Here is a 21,749-nt window from a genome sequence, read left to right as displayed (position 1 = left end):
TTAAGATGCTTTCTTGAAACCCTTTAGAATAGGATAGATGTTTTCAAATGCCTCATAGATTTCAGAACGCTCTTTGGCACCTAGAAAAAACAGTTGAAAACAGTTTAAGAACTAAGACAATATTAAAGATGGCTCACAAGGTTTCATTCATTACTATTAAGTCAACACCAATAAGTACTAGTATAATAGATGATAAAAGCATTCCCAAAGATGGAAAAAAGGGTTCTTATTTAAAATCTCCTTCAGGGGCATAGTCAAAATTAGATATAATTTAAGAAGCAAGATTCCTTTCCATGATACCATCACCACCTTATATTATTAAAACAGTAGGTTTTTTCCCCCTTGTTCTCATCTTGGGGGGGGGGGGGGGGGGCGGAGCTAGACTAGTCAGTATCTGATCTTTCGTTTTGGGTTCTTGCAGTGGAATACTGCTGTGATTTTTGGAGTGGCTTATACCATAAAGGAATACTACATTTTAAAAAAGAGAGAATACAGTGCCCCAGGGAGCTTTTTAAAATTCCCTGGAATTGTTTCTACTAGTTAGTATTAGTCTTTTTTTTTTTATTTAATAGAAGAGTGTATGAATCCCATAATTTTTCAGATCAAATTTGGATGCAACATCCCCGTCACTATTAGTTGTAGGACTGACAAATTAGTCAGCAATTAATGTACAGTTATGTTATGAAACATTCAAAAGAACAGCCACAGTGGGTCAGACTAATGGTCTATCTAACTCGGTATCCTGTCTTCCAACAGTGGCCAATGCCAGTTGCTTCAAAGGGAATGAAAAAAATAGGTCAATTATCAAGTGATCCATCCCATTGTCCACTCCCAGCATCTGGCAGTCAGAGGTTTAGGGACACCCAGAGCCTGAGGTTGTGTCCCTGACCATCTTGGCTAATAGCCATTGATAGACCTGTCATTCATGAATTTAATTCTTTTTCGAATCCAGTTATACTTTTGGCCTTCACAACGTCCCTGGCAACGTGTTCCACCGGTTGACTGCTATGTGTGAAGAAGTACATCTTTTTCTTGGTTTTAAACCTGCTGCCTATTAGTTTCATTGGATGACCCCGGGTTCTTGTGTTATATGGAGGGGTAAATACCACTTCCTTATTCACTTTCTCCATACCATTCATGATTTTATAAACCTCTCATATCCCCCCCTTAGTTGTGCCTTTCCCAAGCTGAATAGTCCCAGATTTTTTAATTTCTCCTTATATGGAAGCTGTTTCACACCCCTAATCATTTTTGTTGCCCTTCTGTGTACCTTTCCACCTCTAAGGTATCTGTTTTGAGATGGGGCAACCAGAACTGCACTCACTATTCAAGGTCTGGGTATACCATGTATTTATATATTGACATATGTTCTATCTTATCTTTCCCTTTCCTAATGGTTCCTAACATTGTTAGCTTTTTTGACTGCCACTGTACATTGAGCAGATTTTTCTAAGCACCATCCACAACGATTCCAAGATCTCTTTCATGAGTGCAACTGCTAATTTAGACCCCATCATTTTGTATGGATAGTTGGAAATGTGTTTTCCAGAGCGCATTGCTTTGCATTTGTCAACATTCATGAGAATAATTTTAGAAAGAGACTGATCAAGAGAAGTCCAGTGTTGACAGGTTATCTCCCCTGGTTTTGCATTCAAGTACTCAGTATTATGAATATTGACCAGCAGCGTTTCCCAACTCTAGAGCATTTCTCCTACCCCTCAGTGCCTTGATTAAGTTTTTATTGTCTCTTGCATCATTCATATAGAATCAGCCGGCAGTCTCTAATCCAGTGACATCTCCAGTACCATACTAACTTTTTAATTAGCAAAACCATGGAGGCCAAGAACATTTGTTGCTGACATTAACATTAGCATGGAGGAGCAACCAGCAAACACTAAAAATAAGCAATATGCACTGAAATGGACCTCTAGCCAGACTAAGACACGCCAACATGTGTGCCTTGTCATGCTGGCAGACTAGGTGCCAGCTCATACCAAGGTCCCCCTCCCTCAACTGAACAATGCCAAATACACAGGTGAGCCAGACTGATTTCAGCTGCGTGTCAGTAATTGTCAAATAGGTACAATTCTAAGAATGTGCTTAGTGTTTAGATTTTGAGTTGCTGCAGGTATTATTCTCATTTATAACATCCATATCCCATGTTGTAAGGCAGTATTTGAGCATTTGCATTGTAAGCCTTTGTAACGGTGTAAGTCACCAGATAGGAAAGAGATGAAAATGATCAAGGGGCTGGGACACATGACTAACAAGGAGAGGCTGAGGGAACTGGGCTTGTTTAGTCTGCAGAAGAGAAGAATGAGGGGGGATTTGATAGCAACCTTCAACTACCTGAAGGGGGGTTCCAAAGAGGATGGCGCTAGACTGTTCTCAGTGGTAGCAGATGACAGAACAAGGAGTAATGGTCTCAAGTTGCAGTGGGGGAGGTTTAGGTTGGATATTAGGAAACACTATTTCACTAGGGGGGTGGTGAACACTGGAATGGGTTACCTAGAGAGGTAGTGGAATCTCCATCCTTAGAGGTTTTTTAAGGCCCGGCTTGACAAAGTCCTGGCTAGGATGATTTAGTTGGTGTTGGTCCTGCTTTGAGCAGGGGGTTGGACTAGATGACCTCCTGAGGTCCCTTCCAACCCTGATCTTCTATGATTCTATGATTAACTAACTTCTGGTCTCCAACAGACGCTGTTATGTCCTGCCTGACAAGGAAGGCCCATCAACACCAGACAGACATTAAAGAGGACAAAACACTTTACTCTCCCCCTCCACCCACAGGAAGATGAGTCTTGCAAGTGAATTCCTCCCATCAGCTGTGTTTGCAGCTCACAGCAGAAGCGTGCCGGGGCAGGGGGAGGGGTGGGGCGGCACAGAGAGAGAGAAAAAAGAGGGAAAAGAAAAGCCTCACAAAATGGAGAAAATTTATTTCATTGCTGCTTGGACTCTGGGGGGCAAGGTTTCTAGGCATAAGCAAGGGACCCCCAGCTGCTTAGCTGAGGTTAGCTCTACAGGATATATAGAGCTTGCCTATTATAGAACCTTACCTTTTGAAACTTAAGACTTAAATTTGTGGATGTTATGTTTACCTACATTAACCTTGTAAAAGAACTCTTATTTCAGTTTCCTGTTAATAAATTTGTATAGTTTATTATAGGATTGGCTACAAGCATGGTCTTTGGTGTGAGATCTAAGGTGTACGTGACCTGGGTAAGCGACTGGGGTGCTGGAACAATTTTTATAGTGGGGGTGCTGATGAGGGAAGCCATGTATTTGGTGGTGGTTATTACTACTTCAAGCCAGGGATTGCAGTAGCATCCCCAAAACCTCTCATTCCAGCACCACTGTAAGTGACGGGTCCTTTGGGACTGGAAGTAACCTGAACAGTGCTGTGCTTCATGGTGTAAGGGGCCCATCTACCACAAAGCCAGACTCGCCTAGGTGACAAGATAGATTGGAGTAGCCAAGGGGACTGTCCGTGACTCCATGTTTAGGCTGTTGCAGTGCCTGAGGAGTTTACATGGAGGCTATGTCTACAATAGCACTTTTGTTGCTCAAACTTGTCGCTCAGGGGTGTGTGTGGAGGGAAAGACACCTCCCTTTCCCCCCCCGGACCAACATACACTGACAGAAGCGCCGGTGTGAACAGCACTACATTGGTGGGAGATGCTCTCCCACCAACATAGCTACCGCTGCTCATTGGGGGTGGTTTAATTATGCTGACAGGAGAGCTCTCTCCTGCTGGCATAGAGCGGCTATGGAGGATCCCTTACATCAGCGCAGCTGCATTGGTACAGCTCTGCCACTGTAAGGTCTCCAGTGGAGACATAGCCTTAGATTTCACCAACTAATCATCGAAGTAGAGAACTCTCAGCCAATTTGGGGTTTGTGCCCTGGTTCTCAACAGTCTGCCTTGAGGTTGGTACTCATGCTCCTGAGCACTGCAGGACAGCTTGATAGATCTCAAACCTTTTTAGTTTCCCCCTCCATCGAAAGATAAACCTCACATCACACACCCATTGACTCTGCTCCAAAACATTATTTCCTGATGTTTGGATCACCAGAAAATTCTGGATCAGCCAGGGGACCATAGGAGCTCAGTAAGTCTTGATTTAGAATTGCAGTAAGGCCCAGCTTTCAAAATGGGACTTACCTGAGCTCTTATGGGCCTGCTGTATGCCTCAGCAGAGGTGTGTTTTTTGTTGTGTGGTTTGTGGGTTTGGTTTTTTTTGTAGTTATGACATCCAAAAATGTATTCTGGAGGCATCAATGGAGTGTAGATGGCCAGGATGACTTCATGGGACCTAAAGAGGAGGAGATGTTTTAGCTTTCTGTCCTGAATGCCCAGTTAATTGAGCTCATTCATAATTATGATGGGAAGATCCTTTGGGCAAAGGCATGTAATTTTATTTGCCTTTAAAGTACCATCTACACCTATGTTGGTACATTGGCACCATTCAGCCTGTATGTCTGATAGAGATACAGTTTGCCTTTTTAGTCAAGTTGAATAAGGGGAAGTTTTCCCAAGATGGTAAATGTTCCAGAAAGAATGCTCGGAAGTATTCATCCAGGAATTTTAATGTTTACTTACAGACTTGGATTCTAGGTTATTGACAAGTGCTCTGATTCTTCATAGCACTTAAAATTAAGTGCTTTGCTGAACATGGGCCAAGATTAGGACAGACACCTTCCTTTCCCATCAGCAACTACTATGCTAACCATAAAGAAATTTTCTAATTGAGGAGGGAAAGTATGACCAGGTTTTGTTGCAGTAAGATTGAGTTCCCTGAGAGTATCAGAATACATTACAAATAGGCTTCTAGTTATGGTGCTTATTAAAACAGCATGCTCATGCGTTTGATACCTTGACATAAGTGGAGAATTTAAAAAAAACCCCACAGGATGCACAAGGTTAGTGATGTGTAGGATTTCTTTTGAGTGGTTATTTGAACGCCTGTGGAGCGTTCTAATAGTACACAACTATGGTACTTTTGTATCCTCAATGTTCTGCTGAAAGGGATGCCTCTAGATTTTGCTAGTGTTTGCACTATGCAAGAAACATCAGCGTAGCTTAAATGTCATCCTACTATACAGAGTGCTCAGAGTTACTGCTGTACATAAAGAGATCACTTACCAGTCAACACAACTTTTCCAGACACGAAGATAAGCAACACAATCCTTGGTTTGACCATTCTATAAATAAGGCCAGGAAATAGTTCTGGTTCATAACTGTTGAAAGAAACAAAACGGGAAAAAGGGTTAGGAGCACTGCTTGGCAATTTGATTTTTACCACTAGTTTATTTGATGAAATATAAACTGCTCCTTTATGTTCGAATTTTGTTAGTTAAGCCAATGTTTTTGATGACCTATGATTAGATCCCCAACTAAGTAGCCCAATTTTCAGATGTACCGAGCACCTGTACCTCCTACTGAAGCCTTATAGCATCTCACCTCTTGCAGCCAGTAAGGACTGTGCATACTCAGCACCTTTAAGATCTGGGCCACTTTCAAATGTGAGTGACTAAAGGTAGGTTCCCAAGTAAGTGTTGGCATTACTGTCTTAGAACAGTCCAAGGAAGGATTCTTGGGGACAACACATAAAGCTTCAGTTACAAATGATTTATAAAAATACAGCAAAGAAGAAGATAACCAAGTAGTTCTACAATCCACACTAAGCCAAGATGGCCCAAGAGAACAACACATAGGGTATTCAGCCTAATTCAAACAGAGACCCAATTTGAACTTTTTAATTTCTGTTGTATTCAAGCTTCACTCTTTTCCAAGCATCCTGTGGTGTCCTTTGTGGTGACTAAATTTTGAACAAATGCATCTTAAACACGCTAAGTCAGTCACCCAGCCATGAGGTTCCACATGTACTACACGTTAACTTGAAATAGTCCAGAGCATAGATCAAACCTTGTACAAGAATACGCATACAAGAAGTTTTCACTTGTGTATTGTCCACCAATAGGAAGTGTTCTGTATTTGCTTCAATATTTCTCTCTCCACACAGGATTAGACTACCTACCTCAGTGCTTCTAGAGGCACATTATCCCTGTGTACACACAATTCCCATCACACCAGAGGTTTTAAGACTAGCTTAGTAAGACCGGTTCAGGCTGCTGGAACTTGATCTACACCGTGGCTCCAAGGGTTTTAAAGAGTTGGTTCAGCTGAACCAACTATGAGATTGGTTAGAATTGGAGGAAGTTTCTCCATTTGTTACAGACTTGGTCCATGGGACCAAAACCTCACCATGACTAGATGTGGCACATGGCAGTGGCGAGCGCCAACCTGAGACTAGTCCAATATTATCTTGGATATGAATGTTGTTCAATCTTACTGAACACCTCTGGCATGTCAAAATTCTTTGTACACAGCAAGTATGCTGCAGCAACATTGGATATTGCCATTATCTTGCCATACATGCTCCCCAGTCAGCAGGAAAGCTGTTTAAAGAGAAGCAGTTCTCTAACCGTGAGCAAAGGAACCAAGAATCATAAAATCGTCAGACTGGAAGGGACCTTGAGAGGGCATCTAGTCCAGTCCCCTGCACTCACGGCAGGACTAAGTATTATCTAGACCAGAGGTTCTCAACCTTTCCAGACTACTGAATCCCTTCCAGGAGTCTGATTTGTCTTGCAATCCCTCAAGTTTCACTTCACTTAAAAAACAACTTGTTTACAAACATCAGACATAAAAATCAAGAGTGTCCCCCAGCACACTATTACTGAAAAATTGCTTGCGCGCTCTCATTTTTACCATATAAAGTAAATCAACTGGAATATAAAAATTGTACTTACATTTCAGTGTATAGTACAGGGGTGGCCAAACTTACTGACCCTCCAAGTCACATACGACCATCTTTAGAAGTTCGGGAGCCGGAGCGCACCTGCCGGGGCTCCAGCCTTGCAGGGAGGGAGGTCTTGGGGCTTCAGCCCCAAGACCCTGCTGGGCAGAAGCCAGAGGTGATGCGTTGGGGGGGGGGGCACATGGAGTCGTGTGTCCCCCCTGATTTTTGCCAGGGTTTGCTGACCCCACTCGGTCACATGATGCCACCAGGCCCCCTCTCTGCTGGCGCTGGCAAGCTGGGAGCTGCAGCCATGGAGAGAGGCAGTGGCAAGCAAGTGGGAGAGCCACTGCTTTTGCTGCTGCCTCTCCCTGTGGTGTTAGAGCAGCGGCCCCTCCCTGTAGCTCCCAGCTGTTTGCCGCTGCCTTGCCACAAGGAGCTAACACCTGGGAGCTGCAGGGAGGGGCCCCTGAGGGTAAGGGGGAGGATGACTCAAGATGTTGGGGGCTAAAAAATTTAAATTGTGCCCCGCTCCGCCCCCCCAGCAGGCACCAGTCATCTCTGGCAGAAACCCTGAGCACTACCCCCCAGGCCAGTCTGGTAGGCCCAGGAACAATTTGTATAGTGGAGGTGCTGAGAGCCATTGAACCAAACTGTAAACCCTGTATGATGGAAACCACTTCAAGCCAGGGGGTGCAGCAGCACCCCTAGTTCCAGCACCTATGGGTAGAAGGAGAATGGGGGGCTCCGCGAGCTGCACTTTAACTGTAAAAGAGCCGCATGCGGCTTGCGAGCTGCAGTTTGGCCACCCTGGTATAGTACATGAAGCAGTATGAACAAGTCATTGGCTGTATGGCATTTTAGTTTGTACTGACTTCGCTAGTGCTTTTTATGTAGCCTGTTGTATAACTAGGAAAATATCTAGCTGAGTTGATGTACCCCTGGAAGACCTCTGCGTACCCCCAGGGGTACTCGTACGCCTGGTTGAGAACCACTGATCTAGACCATCCCTGACAGGTGTTTGTCCAAACCTGCTCTTAAAAATCTCCTACAATTGAGATTCCACAGCCTCCCTGGGCAATTTATTCCAGTGCTTAATCACCCTGACAGTTAGGAAGTCTATTTACACTTAGATTTACTACTCTCCTGTCCTTCATTTTAACTGGATCTAATATACATAAAAATTAGTCCAGAAAAAACCCTCTAGCAGGGCAAAGCATGCGTGTAACACTTTGAGAAAACCAAGCTAAGAAAATACAATGTTGAATATTTAAGTACCGAATTCCTATGGCGAGAGAACTGCCAAGCACAACACTTCTCTTCCTAAAGATACTCAGGAGTGTACTTTTAAATAGCCAGCCACTAACTCGCTGAGTTAGTCACTCTCCTAGAGCGGTGAACGTTCCTGCCAACATCAATCGTGCTGGCGCACAAGCCATATTGACTTTTGCCACATTAGAAACAAACATGCTGTGGAAGGTTTATCAATAGGCGTTACTGCAAAAGACAATCAAAACGTTATGGGTCTAGTCTAGTGTATGTGAAACAGACGACAGATGGCACAGAGATAATGGGTGCAGCAGACCAAGGGTATGCTATGGCAGTTAATAGCTCACTGGTACGCAGTACACACCTTACCATGCTAGCCCAGTATCAACATTTCTTCTCTTATGTCCTTTTACATGTCAATTCATCCCTATGTGTTGTTCATAATTGAACCCTCTCTACGATAGGAGCCTGGTACCTCTCTCTGCCAGTCACCACCCCCTTGCCCACATACCTACTGAATTGCTGATGAGTTAGAACCAATCCTTCCAGCCTGATGGGGAACCTCACATCACAACTGCCCACCATATTCTGTATTTTGAAGTCCAGGAACTTGGCAGGGAACCCAAGCTTCTGCACCACACGTGCGTACTTCCTAGCCGCAAGCCGGGACTGCTCTTCACTGCAGGGAGCACAGAGATGGAAACAGGAATTTGAGGTCTAATGGTTTCTGGATGTACAGCCTTATCCTGAAATTTAAATAAAAAACCCCCACGCCTTGTTGGCTGTAGTCACATTCTGGCCTTGATCAATCCCATCTTGTGTATAGGAGAGTTTGGTGTCCTCAACTCAGAGAGCAGGCCAGACTCAAGATCCTGAATAGGTATAGTGTCCTTATGGTCCAGCAGCTGGAATTTACATGGGTGTTTGTTTTAAAGTGCCACAAAGATCGTGGGTTGCAACCAGTTCCTACAGATCCAGGAATGGGATCAGAGGTAAAGAGGAAGGCCTTGCATTGCTGCAGCACTAGGTTACCTGGAGGGCCTTACCAAATTCACAGTCCGTTTTGGTCAATTTAACGGTCGTAGGATTTTTTAAATCGTAAGTCTCATGATCTCAGTTATTTAAATCCAAAATTTCATGGGGTTGTAATTGTAGGGGTCCTGACCCAAAAAAGGAGTTGGGGGAGGGTCACAAAGGTTATTGTAAGGGGGGGTTGCAGTATTACTACCTTTACTTCTGTGCTGCTGATGGCAGCGGCACAGAAGTAAGGCTGGCATGGTGTGCTATTGCCACCCTTATATCTCCCTGCAGAGCTGGGCCCTCAGTCAGTAGCTGCCACTCTCCGGCTGCCTAGCTCTGAAGTCAGCACCGCAGAAGTAAGGGGTGGCATGGTATTGTATTGCCACCCTTAATTCTGTGCTGCTGCTAGGACACTGCCTTCAGAGCTGGGCGCCTGGCCACTAGCCACCGCTCTCTGGCCACCCAGTTCTGAAGTCAGCGCAGAAATAAAGGATGACCATACTGCAGCCCCCTAAAATAACCTTGCAACCCCCCCCCCCCGCAACTCCTTTTTGGGTCAGACCCCCCCCCGTAATTTGAGAAACGCTGGTCTCTCCCCATGAAATTTATATAGTATAGGGTTAAAAATGTGTGTGTATATATATATATATATAAAAAATCACAAAAGACCAGATTTCACAGTCCATGATGCGTTTTTCATTACCATGAATTTGGCAGGGCCCTAGTTATATGGCACCACAGATGTGCACCGTTCCTTATGAACTTCCTCCCAGATGAGTTTACAAAGTTCAACAACAAGAGAAGAAAGGACAGGGCTAAGTTTTTTGGACAATTTTTTTTTTTTTTTTGGCCAAAAAAGTACATTCAGCAAGAAAGCATTTTGCAAAATCATGTTGGTTTCACGGAATTCTCCCATCCAAAAAAAACAAACATTTAGAAAATGTCAAACCAAAACATTTAAACATAACATTTCAATTTTTTGGTTCTAAATGACAGTTTAGAAATTTCATTTAATTTTAATAATAAAAAAAAGTGTTACAAAGGCTCAGAATCAACACAAAATGTTGCGTTTGAGCTTGATCCAAAATTAACTTATTCACACAGCTCTCACCAGGTCTCTCTGCTATGGAAGGGGATTGGTCCAGAGCTAGCTTATGCTTCCCCAAGAGCAGCAGCAGAATTTAGGACAGGCTGATAAAAGCACCCAGGAGCCTTTGTACTGTCCCAGGATTTTTGGAACACAAGGCACTCCTACTACACCTCCTGCACTGGAAGGGGGCACCAGAAACAAGTGGAGTTGAGCAGGCAATATAGGTGAATGCTAGAGCCATGTAGCGGGACTCCACAGGTCCAGCAGGACCCACTGCTATAATAGCGGGAGAGGGTAAAATGTACTTTGTTGCCGGCAGGATTGGGTGGGACCCCCCTCCAAAAAAAAAAAAAAAAAAAAAAAAAAAGCCAGACTGTGGAAATTTGCGGAAAAACACTCATCTCGTCAGTTTGCTGATATTCTATTTATGACAACGTAAAGTACATTTTTGTGTTTTTTAAATAAAGGTTTTAATACTTAATGTGAAGTGAGGGATAATAGACATTTTCTAGCAGGAGTTAAAGTATTTTCTGCATGGTTTAAGCCAGATTTGTTTTTATTCTTTTAGTAGTAAAAATTGTGTCTGGAATTCCATTTATATTAATATATATTAACTGACTTTTTAAAAATAGCATGGGGAGGAATCTGTCTCTTATGGGATCTGCGGATAGGAGCAGGATTAAAAATGCAAGAAAATGTGGGAGCGGATTGGAGTGCGCATTGTGGGGTGGGATGGGAGTGGATTTAAAGACCAGTCCCGTGCAGGGTTCTAGTGTATGCCACTCATTCCCCTGTGCAGGAGGAAAACTCAGTTGGCCATTTAAGCCAGTTTCCCCCATCTCTGTGCTCGAGTAGCACTGATGATCTGGGCCAATAAGATTAGGAAGCCCTCCAGGAAACTAATCTAGCACCTTGGTGGTTAGAGATATTACAAGGTGTAAGTTGCGAGCTAGAGTTTAAAGTAGAAAACAGCAATGCTTGTTCTGAAGTAAGACCCAGCGATTCCCCTCAGGAAAGAATAGGATAACAAGGGGGAGAGAGGGGGGGAGAGGGAGGGGCTTAAGGACCAAGAGCATGAACTACAGAGGGCAAGGATTAAAAAAAACAACAACCCAAAACAGGCAGAATATTTGTGCTATGAGGGCACCTCAGCTAGACTTGAGCACATCTACTTAGGGTACGTCTACACTACGAGATTAATTCGAATTTAGATAATTCGAATTTGGGAAACAGATTGTATAAATTCGATTGTGCGCGGCCACACTAAGCACATTAATTCGGTTTTTAACCACATTAATTCGGTGGTGTGCGGCCACACTACCCCATTAATTTTAACCACATTAATTCGGTGGTGTGCGGCCACACTACCCCTAATTCGAATTTACAAAATCGATTTTGGTGCTACTCCGCTCGTCGGGGTGGAGTACAGAAATCGATTTTAAGCGCCCTTTAATTCGAAGTAACTGGCTCCGTTGTGTGGACGGGTTAAGGATTAATTCGGATTAACGCAGCTAAATCCGAATTGAAGTCGTAGTGTAGACCAGGCCTTAGAGACACTAGACAGCCACACAGGTTACATTGAGGCAATGTTTGGACTGAGTGGGAAATGGAAGTTACTCGTTATTAGTGATTTTCTATTAATAGCGGCTCAGCTCAATTTATAGTTCAGAACAGCAGTGTGCAGTTTAGCAATCATGAGAGCTCCTGTCACCGACGGGTAGACATGTTCAGTGACAACTCCCCGCCTTTTTGGTCTTGGGATGTTGCGTTTTGTGGAACAGGCAGGTAATGTCACAATTTGTCCCAGAATGCCATCTGCTGTTAGAGCCAGACAGAAGAAATGTTTCCTACCTTTTTGCTCCCGTGCAGACCATTTTGCCGGAACTGAATATAAGGGCCGTTGTTCTTGGTTCTCTGATTCTCATTATCACAGCAGCAAACCTCTAGAAATTAAAAGTCAAACAAGAATACTAGTGGGGGCCTGGTTCATGACGGGGGCGCTGGGTACTACAGTAATACAAATTAGAATATTAACTTGGTACCAACTTGACACAAGCTTGGTTACAAGTTTCATATTAAATAATACAAGCTTTAAGAGGGTTTTATTTAAAACCTTCCCTTTATATCAAAGACAGCTTCAAACATTGCTCGGAAAACTACAAGTGCTGTTATGCTTAATTCTTTGTTGTGGTGCACACTTGGTAAGAAGTATGTTATTTACTTAAGTATCCCTTCCTCCAAATTAAGGCCTCCATTCTGAAACTTCAGGGGAAAACGTTGCTATAAATCTGCTGGCTTATCTACGTGTAATTTAAGATCATGAAGAAATGCTTCCCAATAGGGAAGTCTCATCCCTCAGTGCTTAGCCCACAGTGAATTAAGCTAAACAGGAACCAGGTATTTATAATCTGGAATAAGCGTGTCCACACAGAGTTGTTCCTGATCATCGAGCCCCTTATTGGGAAGTGGAGTCTCTACTCATGATTGCAATAGGGGAAAAGCAGGGGCGCTGGAACAATTTTTACAGTGGGGTTGCTGAGAGCCATTGAACCAAACTGTAAACCCTGTATATAATGGAAGCCACTTCAAGTCGGGGGTGCTGCACCACCCCCTGCATCCCTAGTTCCAGCACTATGGGGAAAAGAGCTGTTTTCAGTGCCATTACAACTATTACACATACTGTACCACTTTAAGAAATCCACACCTGAGACGGTCATGTGTTTGTTTAGCACTGAAAAATCCAACTCTAAGGGTACATCCAGACTACCCGCCGTATCGGCGGGTAGCGTTCGATTTATCGGGGATCGATATATCGCGTCTCGTTATGACGCGATATATCGATCCCCAAACGTGCTCCCCACCGGCTCCGGAACTCCACCAGAGCGAGCGGTGGTAGCAGAGTCGACGGGGGAGCCGCGGCCGTCGATCCCGTGCCGTGAGGACACAAGGTAAATCGATCTAAGATACTTCGACTTCAGCTACGCTATTCACGTAGCTGAAGTTGCGCATCTTAGATCGATTCCCCCCCCCCCCCAGTGTAGACCAGCCCGAAGAAGCAGCCTCAAGGGACCTGTAAGCTGCGGGCCTGTCCCCTCAGCAAGGAAGGATTGACAACACCCCCCACAGGCTGGTTCAGGCCTTGAGCTTGGTTTCTTCCACATAAACCAGCATAGCACATCAGTCATCCATTTTCCCCCTGCCAACCTGGGGTCTTCTGCAGGGGTTTCTGCATTTCTACTGTACAAACCACTTGTCTGACAGTTCTACCCTGCTCTAGGGCCTCACAGGAGCCAGCCTGCTTTCTGGAGCTCCCCTTAGACCCAAGTGCTTCCTGACAGAGCCTCCATGCTTCTAGCAGCTCCCCCCACACCTGGCCCATTTGCTGACTTTTAGCCTCAACCTGACCCCTAGCTCATCAGTGGCAGGTGAGGCCAGGCCCCCAATTCCCTTTAAAGGGCCAGGCATCCTGTGGCAGGATCATTCCATAAATGCTTTATTCAGCACATAGCAAGACAGAACTGCAAGGATATGAAAAAAGGCGACAAAGATGTTTGACCTTCACGGGATATATCTGAGTCTGCTAAAGCTTTTACTGACTTGAATTCAACTCAAGTTTTTTTTTTAATGAGCTGAGTGTGCTAGTAAAGAAGGGACAATCAGGTGATTAAAAAGTGTAAACTGGAATCCATGCCTTCAAGTATAAAACCCCAATGAAATGGTTCTTTAAAATCTCACCTTTGGATTATATTCTGCATTTCTGGCATGCAGAGCTATGTTCTTCAGATCTAGTTTACAAGCCAAGTTTACAGTGGACACTATATTCCTGAAGGAATAAGAAAGCGGATACATGTTTTTAGAAGATCATAGATCAAAGTGATCTATTTTAAAAAGATAGTCTGAAATCACAATACATTTAATCGTTCCCTCCGATTACTTTCCTGACCCTTCAGTGACTAGTCCACCACAAAACTCATATATAGCAAATTATTTGTTGAAAGTCAGTAATATAAGCGGTCCAATGCCAAAAGCAAGATTTTAAGAGGAAGTTTAAAAAGTGCCCTATTGCTGCAACCACTGAATATGCTAGTTTTTCCTCCAGTACTACAGCTGCATAGGCTTGTGTGTCTTTAACCTGTATTATTATGGCTAAGAACATTGACGGAGTTACTGTTGCACTCTGGAAGTAGTCAGTGAACTACCCTCATGTCACCCTGGCCTAGAGTCGAATAGGATAGAACAGCTCAGGATTCTTTCTGCTTCTGCAGCTGTGCCCTTTCCTCCCCCACACCACCGCTGGGGTCACAGAGAGACTATTTCAGCTCCCTCAATAGAGCCCTGCAGCAGTTAGACCAAACTGGATCCTCACCGGCCTGCCGGTGGCTGCACTGTAGACCCCTATGGTGACAACAGGTACTGAACACCTGTCTGGCTAAAGAGTTCCTACTTTTCAAGTACTGTTACTTTGGCTCCTGCAGTCTAGCGTGTGGGCAGTGGCTGAGGGCCCTTGGAAATTTAACGAACATTAAAATATTGTTTTCTCGACAGGAGTTTGCACAGCAGAGGAGGGTTGCAGCTCCTTCAGAGGCAGGAGTTACACACAGCGCACGTGAGGAGGTCATTTGAGTCTTCCCAATGCTAAGCCAAGGACACGGCTTGCATGGAGACCACGTGACCTCTTTTGCCTTGAGAAGCTTTCACTACTGAAGCCTGAACCACACTTCACCTATTTGTTTATGAACTATTTATATTTCTACAATTCGCTCCCTTTTCATTTTAGTCTTTAGCCCTTCTTCATGTACATGGTACCACCTCCCCCCACACCTCTAAGCTTAAGTTTACTTACTGTAACTGAGGAACTATGCCAGAGCTTTCTGAAACGGGTGTCATTGGGGTGATAGGAGTCATAGGTGTCAAAGGGGGACAGGCACCAGATGTGTCAGGCGAGGGCTGAGTTGCGTCCGCATAGCTCAGTTGTGACAAATTGCTGTCATTTAAGAACCCACTGTCCTGCTCTGTCAACTGTGACCTGTATTGCTCTCTTTGCACTTCATGACCATCTTCCGAATGAGTTTGTTCTCCATTTTCTTGGTTAAGATCATCTGGAAGAAAGCTGAGATCCACAGAAGAGAAGTCTGTAGAAAGTTCTTTGGATTGGTCAAGATGAGAACCGAATGATGCACTTTGAACGGCTTGAATCGGTAGGTCTGTGTCAAAAGGGCTCATGGGAGTGTATAGTTGAGGACCAGCTGATGAAAGGTCATCCTTCATTTAAAAGAAAAGATTATAGCATGTTTTAGAAGACAAGATCTCATTTACTTCAAATGATGGTGCTCAAGACATGCATTTTCCATTCAATGAATTCAAAGGAGATATTCCTCCCCATCACGACTCCATCATCACACAGAGCACTTTCAAGTTAAAATGTGAAAGTTTGTCAAAAATAGCTTTACAGGCTCATACTTCAGTGACTTCTCTCCCTCTCCTCTCACGGAGGTCAGTGTGTAAGAGCCAGAGGATTTCTATGGGTTTTTCCAAACCGTTTCGTTATTACACAAGCTAGATCGAGCTACACCATAACACCAAGAGGTCAGCATTCATGAACTGTGTGTGATGGCCAGAGGAAGACATTTATTTCAAGGGGTTATTGTGAAGACAAAAGATTTAAGGCTGCAAAGCACACACTGGACAGCAGCCTTTCAAAACTGCACTCCCACCCCCCACCCAACAGCTTCTCCGATGGATTTAAACTTGAGAAGAGTTCTCAGCTGGCAAGTTAAGTCACCGCAGTAAAGAAATACCATGTAGTTGGATTCTATTTACCTTCTTATCTTTAAGACTTTAGGGTTCACACTGGGAGGGGTGACACACCCCTACCTCCCCCCCCCACAGAGAGATGACACCCCCCCATAGCCCCCTCTCACACAGCAGGGATGGGGGGGGGGGATGACTGAGCAACTGACCCTATCTGTCCAGTGCTCTCTGCCTCCAGGCCTAATTGGGCCCCCGGGATGGACCTGCCTCTCCTGGTACCTGGCATGTATCTTCCTGAGGCAATGTGTGCGGGGGGGGGGAGGGGGGGAGGAGACACACATGGTCACATTCCACCCTCAGCCCAGATTTCTGCCAGGCATCAGATTCACATCAGAATGTGGCTGCCAGCAGCAGACTTTTGGCACTGTGCAGGAGGAGAGGGAAGGGACAGGAGCTGCTTCCAGCCGCAGGGGAGCAGGCGGGGAGGAGGGGGAGGGATGGCCTGGCCCAGCTCTTTGCAGAGCTCATCCCTTCCTGCCCGCACAGCGTTCAAAGGCAGCTAACACCTCCAAGCTGCTGCTGCTGGCCACGGACATAACCCAGCCACCTCCTGTCCCCCCCAGCTACAGTGCCCGCAGGAAGGGGTTAAGCCCTAAGGATGCATTGTGCACCAGGGCCCAGGGAACCCGACTGCAGGGGCTTTGGTGAACTGGGCCAGAGAGATGGCTCAGCTCCTATACTACTAGCTGAATAGGTGATCGCTTGGCTAGAAGTTTTAAAGCTAATCACTGTGGAGTGCTGAAATAACTTCTTTCCTCGGCATCGTCTCAGTTACACACATTTGGTACCTGGCACTAGACAAGGGTCTGTATATGTCCCATACAGCCTTTGTTTATTGAATGTAAGGGCAGATCGAGTCCAGTAGGTGGCAGGGATGACCTTTTAACTGATCAAAGGGACCACTCAGTGTCTTTTCACCTGTTACACGAACTTCAAGACTTGCTAGTGATCGGGGGTCTCGGGAAACAAGGCAACTGATTTTCACAGGCGCCGAGCACCCACCCCAGTGCCGGCAGCTGCTCAGCACTTTGGAAAACCTGGCCCAACACGTGCTAAGCCCTGCAAGCAAATAAGTGACCTGATCTCCCAAGAAGGTGCTCTTCCTTGACGCTTCTCACGAGGCTTTATTTAGACAGATGTTTAAATGTATTAACGTCTATTAGAGCTGACCAACTTATTAGAAATAAATTTAAGTGAAAACTGGCTTTTTTTTACTAAATTAAAAATGGTCAAAAATTCTTATTTGGGTCAAAATATTCTGGTTTTTGGGCTGGGTTTCTCTACAAATCCTTTCTAGTATTTGTGATAACTTTTTGGGGGAAAACCTCAAACATTTTTCAAAGTTTCTCCATGGAAGACAATTGGCATTTTTTGACTAGCTCTAGTCTCCATTCAGTATAGATAATAATCTAGGAATCCAGCTTCAGGTTTTCCCTGAACAGCTCACAACTGAATAAATAAATGTATTGGCCTGTGTATCACTGCTCTCTATTACACAGTACCTGATAGGCTCCACTGGCCACGTATTTGAATCTATGACTAATTTATGAGAAATAAATGCCTGAATGCTACCATAGCTATCATTCTTCTTTAGATCAAGTGGTAAAGGCCTACCGCATTTCCTAATCACAAATTCCTGAGTTCTAGCCCTGTCCTCTATCACCATTTGTTTGGCTTTGTATCACAAATGTATAATGCCTTATAATATTAAAAAAGGCAACAGTTTGGGGAGGAATTTAAACCTTCTTGCCTCAGCATGTAACCAACTGCTAGTTAACGAGGGCTAGGAACACACTTTCTCTAGGGGCAAGTTATTAAATAACAGCCTTCTGCACCATCCTCTGAAACAGCTAATATTAGCAATTGTTGGAGACAGACAATACTGACTGAACCAGACCACTGGTCTGATCCAATATGACATATCCTGCATAATAACTTTTACACTTTGAATGTCAACAGGACTTACGCATCCAAGTCATTTAGACCCTTTTTTTGGAAATTTTACTCAATCAAAAAAGTAGACAGGTGCCCTTTATTAGCTTGGCAGATACAAGCAGGAACTGTGATACACTCATTAAAGGTGCCATAGGAGCTATTTTTAGAGCCTTATGAATACTTAGGGCTAAGTACAGTGTACCTAGAACTGTCCTTTAGAGATAAAAATCCCACATTCAGGTTCTGCACAAAGAGTTTGACAACTCATGCAAAAGTCTAGGCATTATTACACAAGTCCCTTTGCACTCTGTATTTGAGGTCCTGCCTTAAAGCAAGAGACCAGCTGTATTTAACACCCCTTAGCATCATGGACTTGGATGGCATGCAAACTATCTGAAAGTGATAAGACATAAGCAGGCATTTATACAGGTTTGGCATTAGTCTCTCAATTTAAAATACATATTGTTTCATATTAGCCAGGGGGAGGGGAAGTCTTAGATTGCTACAACACCCTAAGCAGGCAGTATAAAGAGGACTGTCACAACAGACAGATAGCTTCCACAAAAGGACTGACACACTGCAGCAAGATTGCATACTTTAGTGATACCAGCTAGAAGTCTGTGAAAAATCCCAGAATTAGTCACACAAAGAAATACCTGCTTACTAGTGTAACCACTTATACAAGTCTGCGTCTCCACAAAAGTGAATAAACAATTTCCTGGTTACTTGCTTCTAACATTCAGGCCCGTCCCCCAAATGGGACAAAGTTGTGCCCAAAATGACATACTGCCAGACAAAATGAGCCCCAGAAGTTAGACGGCAACCATACCTCTTAACTCAGTTATTCCTCTTAACCTAGTTATGTGGCAGTTCATTAATACCACCACAGCTGCTGCTTGTTGGAGAGGAGAAAGCAACACATGGAACTTTTAGATGCAATGCTCTTTCCTTCCCTATAGAGCATGGGAGACATTTCAGCTCCCCCATAAGGTGAATCAAAGCAGACACTCTCAGAATAAAGTCAGTCAATTTGAGGCTTAGATGGATGAGAGAAGTTAGTGGAATGTGAGAACCACAGGGAAGTATAAAGTGTGTTTTTTTGTTTTGTTTTTTTATTAAAGGGGGACAGAAAATAATGGGGTAAAATAAATGAGAGGAAAGCAATTTCATGAGAAAGGCGGATTCAAAGAATGAAATTCTTTAAGGAAAGAAGATTGAAAATTAAAGATGTATTAATAGAAAGCTGGCCTCCGTGTGTGGGGGGAGACAGACTAAAAGCACAGGGAAAAACATCCCATGCTGTGGAAGAGAAGAGGGAAAAGCAGCACAAGGCAAGTTTTATACTTAACTGGCTGCCAAGCCTTACGCAATGTACTCTAGGTTAGCTGACTTGATTGATGATTATCTCTGCCGTCAGCAATGTATGTTTGGAGGGTTTCCTATTGCCTCCCTGAAGAAATGAAAGCTTGGCACCTATACCCTGTCTAAGAGATCACTACAGTTTAAGGCAGTTTGTTGGTAGTAGAGGGATATTGTCCGTGTACAGTGTAATTGGGACAAGACTGATTTAGACCCCAGATAGGTTTGGGGGGGGGGCTTTTTTTTAGCCACAGTATACCCCCAAACAATTGCTGCCATGAGTTTATCATTTGTATTGTAGTACCACCACACACGGGCCAAAAATCGAGATCAGGCCCCAGATGTTAGGCACTGTTCAGACACGCAGGAAGATTTGGTTCGTGCGCCAGAAAGTTTATAGTGTAAATCCCCCAACACTGCAAATGGACCTCTCTGCACCTGGGCAGAAGCTTATGATTTCAAAGGGGTTCTGCCTGGGCATGAGAGGTCCTCGGGTGCAGGGGTTCAAACTGCATGGATCAGTGTGAGGATTGAGGACTAGCTTAAGACCAGACAATGAATTAGTGAGAAACAACAGAAGGAGGAATGAGTAACAACAGAAGACACATCCCATGGGTTAGATATAGGCCCAGCTCTGTGATTCCAGGCCATTTAGTTTTTCCTCCTCCAGTATAACTATCAGGAGCACCTACTGGCCCTCTCCCTACCCGTTATCTATTGCCATAATTACTTCATTTAGAGCAGGGGTGGGCAAACTGTTTGGCCCGAGGGCCACATTGGGGTTGCAAAACTGTATGGAGGGCTGGGTAGGGACAGCTGTGCCTCCCCAAACAGCCTGGACCCCGCCCTCATCCAACACCTCCCACTTCCCACCCCCTGACTGCCCCCTCAGAACCTCCAACCCATCCAACCCCTCCTGCTTCTTGTCCCCTAACCGCCCCTTCCTGGGACCCCCCGCCCCAATCACTCCCGGGATCCCACCCCCCTATCCAAGCCCCCTGCTCCCAGTCCCCTGACTGCTCGGACCTCTATCCACACCCCCTGCTCCCTGATAGGCCCCCTGGGACTCCCACGCTTATCCACCCCCCTCATCCCCTGACCACCCCCCAGAACCTCCGCCCCATCCAACGGCTCCCTGTCCCGACTGCTCCCGGGAACCCCCACCCCTTATCCAACCCCTCGGCCCCCGCCCCTTACCATGCCGCTTAGAGCAACATATCTGGCAGCTGCGCCACCCAGCCGGAGCCAGACACACTGCCCTGCAGGAGCTCACAGCCCCGCTGCCCAGAGCACTGCCAGCATGGCTGCGGGGGAGGAGGGACAGCAGGGGAGCGGCTGGGGACTAGCCTCCCCGGCCAGGAGCTCAAGGGCCAGGCGGGACGGTCTTGTGGGCTGGATGTGGCCCGCGGGCCGTAGTTTGCTCACCTCTGATTTAGAGGGCTAGATTTAGGTCCTCTCCACATTACAACGGGGTGTCTGTCCAAAAACCACTTGCCAACAGTGGGAGGGCTATTAGAACAGTTGATGAACAGTTGAACACAGTTTAAAAATGGTGCTCGACTACCATTAAAAAAAAAAAAGTCCGAACCTTTGCAGGCACTATTACAAAAAATGGAACCTGCCCCTCTGCCTGATTAGCACAGGCCAGTCTCAACCTACTACCTGAACAGAGCTCAGTTCTTCAGGAGAGCTTCTTAACACAGGCCATGCTGCAGCCCAGACAGGTCCTTAAAAACCTGCAGAACCCTGCTACAGTGCATGAGACTTCAAAAGGGCCTCTCTAATCCTAAAGGGATTTCCTAGATGTTTTCCACCTGTTCAGTCTCACAGGTGTTAGTGGTGAGGAGGAGAGCCCTCCTGGGGGCCCCAGCACCTTGAGTAGACCTAGGCAGAGTTAGAGGACAAGGAATTAAGACACCAGCTGCTCCTCTGCCTTAGGGCTCTTGTCCCACAGTGTGGAAGTTTTAAAGAACAGCTTTTGGGAACAGAGAAGGTCAGGGTGAATCTCACTCATTTGTTTTCATTGTTGGAGCTGACTGAAGCCCAGAGAGGAGCTGGAGACTGTCTAATCCTACAATGGGATTATTTGTAGCAGTGGGATGGCATTGTTACCCCGGAGCCCCTGTCACAGGCCAGCACGGCAGTGTGCTAGGTGCTGTACAAACAGAATAGACAGGCCCTGCCCTGAGGAACTTGCAGTCCAAGTGTTGAATAACACCACATGCAAAGGACAGAATGCTCTGGGCAGGCCCCAGCTGGCACAGGCAGCCCCACTGCCAATACAGGGGCAGCCCCTTAGGTCCCAGGACAGGCTCCGGAGGGAAGGGCAAAGGGCTCCAAAGCCACAGGCGCCCCCCGCTGCAGATGGGCAAGGAAACCCTGGAGGGGCTCAGTGCCAGCTAGAGGGCTCAGCCCAGCCCCTGGGTGCTCCAGGGAGCTTGGAGAGGAGCCAGATGGGGGGGGGG

General features: G+C 45.4%; 1 protein-coding gene across 1 annotated transcript in view; it reads right to left on the bottom strand.

The window, feature by feature from the left end:
* Nucleotides 1–21,749, bottom strand: part of TBPL2 (TATA-box binding protein like 2) — a 22,065-nt gene continuing 316 nt past the window's right edge. Inside the window, exons 2-7 of the mRNA XM_024208664.1 lie at nucleotides 15,023–15,441; nucleotides 13,915–14,002; nucleotides 12,031–12,122; nucleotides 8,581–8,748; nucleotides 5,144–5,238; nucleotides 1–80 (exon numbers count right to left, since the gene is read on the bottom strand). Of these exons, the coding sequence (XP_024064432.1) occupies nucleotides 1–80; nucleotides 5,144–5,238; nucleotides 8,581–8,748; nucleotides 12,031–12,122; nucleotides 13,915–14,002; nucleotides 15,023–15,441 (942 nt within the window). The remainder of the gene's footprint in view (nucleotides 81–5,143; nucleotides 5,239–8,580; nucleotides 8,749–12,030; nucleotides 12,123–13,914; nucleotides 14,003–15,022; nucleotides 15,442–21,749) is intronic.

This window comes from Terrapene carolina, unplaced genomic scaffold, assembly GCF_002925995.2.
Source record: "Terrapene carolina triunguis isolate 2854851 unplaced genomic scaffold, T_m_triunguis-2.0 Scaffold189, whole genome shotgun sequence".
Taxonomy (NCBI): domain Eukaryota; kingdom Metazoa; phylum Chordata; order Testudines; family Emydidae; genus Terrapene; species Terrapene triunguis.
The sequence above is the reverse complement of the archived record's forward strand: the minus strand, read 5'-3'. Positions and strand labels throughout refer to the sequence as shown.